The 5574-nt window shown below is 44.2% G+C and overlaps 1 protein-coding gene across 1 annotated transcript in view; it reads left to right on the forward strand.

The window, feature by feature from the left end:
- The first annotated feature begins 4249 nt into the window (after positions 1–4249).
- LOC128666324 (carbohydrate sulfotransferase 11) overlaps positions 4250–5574 on the forward strand; it is a 35038-nt gene continuing 33713 nt past the window's right edge. The window contains exon 1 of the mRNA XM_053720842.1: positions 4250–4424. Coding sequence (XP_053576817.1) covers positions 4337–4424 — 88 coding nt within the window. The 5' untranslated portion in view covers positions 4250–4336. The remainder of the gene's footprint in view (positions 4425–5574) is intronic.

A 5574-nucleotide genomic window follows, 5' to 3' on the forward strand; every position in this document is an offset into this window, starting at 1 on the left:
AATCTGTTAGCTCACAGAAAATTTTACTTTTGAAGTGGGCGGAGGAGCATGTAGTATTTGAATTTCCTATCTATATTAAAAAGCATGTTATACTGCATCTTCATTACAGCTAATGAATTAAACTCCATCTAAAATAGCGCTTACATTCCAGATCTGATTTTAAAAAGGGGAGAGTTTACCATCACTTTAAGGTATTTAATAAAGCTGATGATGAAGCATTTGTCACAAAAAAACAGCACTCGATCAAGAGATCATAATCTTTCTTTGGAGGGTGACTTTATCAGGCGTAATTAGCAGAAGCATTTCTTTTACCCAAAGGGTGGCTGATTCATGGTATAGACTTCCAGTAGAGGTGGTAAAGACAAACGCGCCACAGATTGTTAGAAGACGGTAACTTGTTGGGCTGAATTACAAGGAACAACTTTATACAACCAATACAATTAATGAGTGACTGAGATTAATTTAGGTTCTATCAACACTGATCAGTTTATTTGCTGAGACACGTGGGGTCTTGTCCCTAAGTCTCTGTATAAAACATCACATGCCTCTGCCTGTCTGTGGTGTGCACGGCTGACACAGAGTAACCCTTTACTTAAACAAGGCGATGAGAAATCTACGGAGGAGCAGACGGGCCCTGCTGTAGGTATAACTTGCCCTGAGCTCACTCTACAGCACCATCAGTAATGCAGACAAATAGTAAAGGGAAATTATACCCTGAGTATGAAACAGCAACATAAACGTGGAAAAAAATTTTTTAGGAAAATAAGTAAAATAAATGTTGACTACATTTAACCTGATTAATACTGCAGTGTCAGTTGTGCACAGTTCTACTGGTGGAGAGAGGCATGCCCTTGCAATGTCAGTTTATTCAGAATATGAAAACAAGCAAAAAAATGAAATAACATATTTTGAGTGAAAGAAAATTTTGACTATAATGTCACACACACACACAGAGTCACATACACAGTGACACACGCACACACAGTCATACACACAAACATAGTGACACATACACACTGTCACACACACCACAGTTACACACAGGCACACAATTACAATAACACACACAATTACAATAACACACAGTGACACACATACATACACTCACACACACAACACATATACTGACACACACACAGTATCACACATAGTGACACACACTCAGAGTAACAAAAACACAGTGACACACACTGTAACACACACACAGTCACACAGTGACACAAACACACATTGGCATACGCACAGTGACACACACACATACATTGATACATACACATACAGTGGCACACACATATACAGTGACACACACACAGTGTCATGCACATTGACACACACACACAGAGTGACACGTATACAGTGGCACACACAGTCACACAAACACAGTTACTTACACACACAGTGTCATGCAGATTGACACGCACACAGAGTGACACACGTATACAGTGGCACACACAGTCACTGAAACACACACATTCACACAGTGACACACACAAGCACATATTGTGACACACAGTGACACACGTATACAGTGGCACACACAGTCACACAAACACAGTGACTGACACACACAGTGTCATGCACATTGACAAACACACACAGTGACACACGTATACAGTGGCACACACAGTCACACAAACAGTTACTGAAACGATACATTCACACGGTGACACACACAAGCACATATTGAGACACAGTCACAAACACACTCATAGTGAAACACACACATGCTGACACAGTCACACACACATAAAAACACAGTAATGCACACACACATAGTGACACACATATACAGTGACAAACACACACATTGACACACAAACACAGTGACTGACACACAGTCACACACAGTGAAACATGCTCACAATGACACACACATACATTGACACATACACTGTGACACACATACTGACCCAGTCACAAACTCACAATGACACACAGTCACACACTCACAGTGACACACACATAGAAACACAGTGATGTACGCATACACAATCACACAAACACAGGGACTGACACACACAGTCACACAGTGACACACACTCACAACACACACAGACACACTCGCACACACAGTGACACACACACACACAGACACACACTGTCACACACACAATGACCCACTGTCACACACACAGTGATACACACACATGCTGACACATAGTCACAATCACAGTGACACACACATAAAAACTCTGATGCACAAACACATACAAAGTGACACACATATACAGTGACACACACACAGTCACACAAACACAGTGACTGACACACACACACACACACACTGACACACACATAGACACACAGACAGTCACACACACACACAGTGACACACACATAGAAACATAGTGATAAACACACGTAGTGACACATACACAGTCATGCAAACACAGGGACTGACACACACAGTCACACAGTGACACACGCTCACGACACACACATACAGAGACACACACACACAAAAGCACACACAGATACCCTCACACACAGAGGCACACTCGCACTGTCATACACTCACACTGTCACACACACAATGACCCACTGTCACACACATAGTGACACACACAAATGCTGACACACAGTCACACTCACATAAAACACAGTGATGCACACACATAGTGACACATATATACAGTGACACACACACAGTGACACACATACACAAACACAGTGACTGACAAATACAGCCACACAGTGAAAAACACTCATAATGACACACACATACATTGACACACACAGTGACACACACACACATGCTGACACACAGTCACACTCACAGTAACACACACATAAAAACACAGTGATGCACACACACTGTGACACACATACAGTCACACAAAGTGAAACACGCTCACAATGACACACACATACATTGACACACACACACACATACTGACACACAGTCACACACTCAGTGACACACACATAGAAACACAGTGACACACACACACATAGTGACACACAAACACAGGGACTGACACATACAGTGACACACGCTCAAGACACACACATACAGAGACACACACAAAAGCACTCACACACAGACACATTCACAAACACAGAGACACACTCACACTGCCATACACTCACTGTCACACACACAATGACCCACTGTCACTCACACTGTCACACACAAACAGTGGCACACACACAGTGGCACTCACACTGTCACACACAGTGACACACACACATACACAGTGACACACACACTGACACACACACACACACACACAGTGACACACACATAGTCACACACACACACTCACACTGCCATACACTCAGTCACACACACAATGACCCACTGTCACGCACACAGTATCACACACACAGTGACACTTACACTGTCACACACACAGTGACACACACACAGTGACACTCACACTGTCACACACACAGTGACACTCACACTGTCACACACACAGTGACACACACACACTCACACTGTCACACACAGTGACACACTGTCACACACAGTGACACTCATACTGTCACACACACAGTGACACTCACACACACACACACACACAGTGACACACCCAGACACTCACACACAGTGACACACTGTCATACACACACACACAGTGACACACTCACACAGAGACACACACAGTGACACACACAGTGACACTCACACTGCCACACACACAGTGACACTCACACAGTGACACTCACACTGTAACACACACAGTGACACACTGTCACACACACAGTGACACACTATCACACACAGAGACACTCACACACACACACACACACAGACACACACACAGTAACACTCACACTGTCACACACACACAGTGACACTCACACACACAGTGACACACTGTCACACACACAGTGACACACTATCACACACAGAGACACTCACACACACACAGACACACACACAGTAACACTCACACTGTCACACACACACACAGTGACACTCACACACACAGTGACACACACGGAGACCACTGTATCAGTGCCAGACACGTTGTTACTTTGTTATAAAGTTTGAGAGCAGCGCATGCACCTCCCGGGCCGGGCTGTACCATTGCCCGTGTGAGGGGGAGTCAGGACCGGAGGGAGCAGCAAAGGGGCTGTGTTTTTGTCACAACACCGCTTCATGAACTTCGGCTGATGACTCTAAAACCGCCCCGTGCGGATCGTGCCACTGGCTCACCGTCTGAGGGGCGGAACCCTGGGCAGACCGTACCGCCTCCCCCTCCCCAGGGTGGTACCTTCTTGTGTGGGATCCCCGGCTTGGCTGGCAAAGCTCAGTCAGCACCGGGACTGCAGTAGGGAAGGTGACAGCTCCCGGCAATGAGCACCCTGGGCTGGGACCCGCTGAAGGATGAGGGGCAACAAGGTGATGGTCCTGGCCACCTGTCTGGGTTCCTTCGTCCTCGTCCTGTTTTATTTCCAGAGCAGCCTGAGCTCAGGTGAGGGGGGTAGGGGACAATAGAGGGGCAGGGGACAATAGGGGGCACACAGTAGGGACAATTCCCTTATTGCTCCTGGCACTCAGGGCATATTGTATGGCACTGTGGGTTAGTGTGACCCTGTGACTGCCACTCACCTCTGGCTTGTTTGGTGACCTTCCCCTGTGCCAGGGCTTAGGCAGATTTAACCCTTTGACTTGCAGATAGTCTCCCCTTGCTGGGGTTTGTTTACTGGAGCTGAACTTACTGAGCAATGAATGAGATGTGTGAGGGGCAGGTACTGAGGCTTCTGGCACTGCAATGGTTACTACTGGCTCATTAACCCTTTTGGAGCAGGCTCCTATGCTGCTGGCGAGACAGTATTGTGTGTATTGTGCCACTTCCATATAGTGAGTTTTTCATGTTTGTGAGCAGGGAAGGGTTAATTCTGTATGAGCCAGTTACCTCTGGGGGTCTTATAAAAACAGTGAATATTTTGCAGCTGACATCATCCCTGAGCCCCCTCCTCCTGGCACAGTAAGGGTTCCATAGGCTCCTCAGGCTGCAACATAACCAATAACCATTGTCTGTTAACTCTTAAACCGCTGAGCTACTGTATCTCTGGCAGCCAGATGAGTACATTCACAAGGTAGAATACATGTGCACACATCACACAGTGTGTGCTTTATGTGAGGGTCTCCGGCAATACCCTGAAAAGTATATAGTGTGTATATAACTGTATATAGATATATATAACTGTATATAGTGTGTATATAACTGTATATAGAGTGTGTATATAACTGTATATAGTGTGTATATAACTGTATATAGTGTGGGGACTGTATATAGTGTGTATATAACTGTATATAGATATATATAACTGTATATAGTGTGTATATAACTGTATATAGTGTGGGGACTGTATATAGTGTGTATATAACTGTATATAGTGTGTGTATATAACTGTATATAGTGTGTATATAACTGTATATAAAGTGTGTACATAACTGTATATAGTGTGTATAAAGTGTGTATATAACTGTATATAGATATATATTACTATATATAGATATATATAACTGTATATAGTGTGTATATAACTGTATATAGTGTATATATAACTGTATATAGATATAGTGTGTATATAACTGTATATAGTGTGTGTATATAA

Source organism: Bombina bombina, chromosome 7 (genome assembly GCF_027579735.1).
Source record: "Bombina bombina isolate aBomBom1 chromosome 7, aBomBom1.pri, whole genome shotgun sequence".
NCBI lineage: Eukaryota > Metazoa > Chordata > Amphibia > Anura > Bombinatoridae > Bombina > Bombina bombina.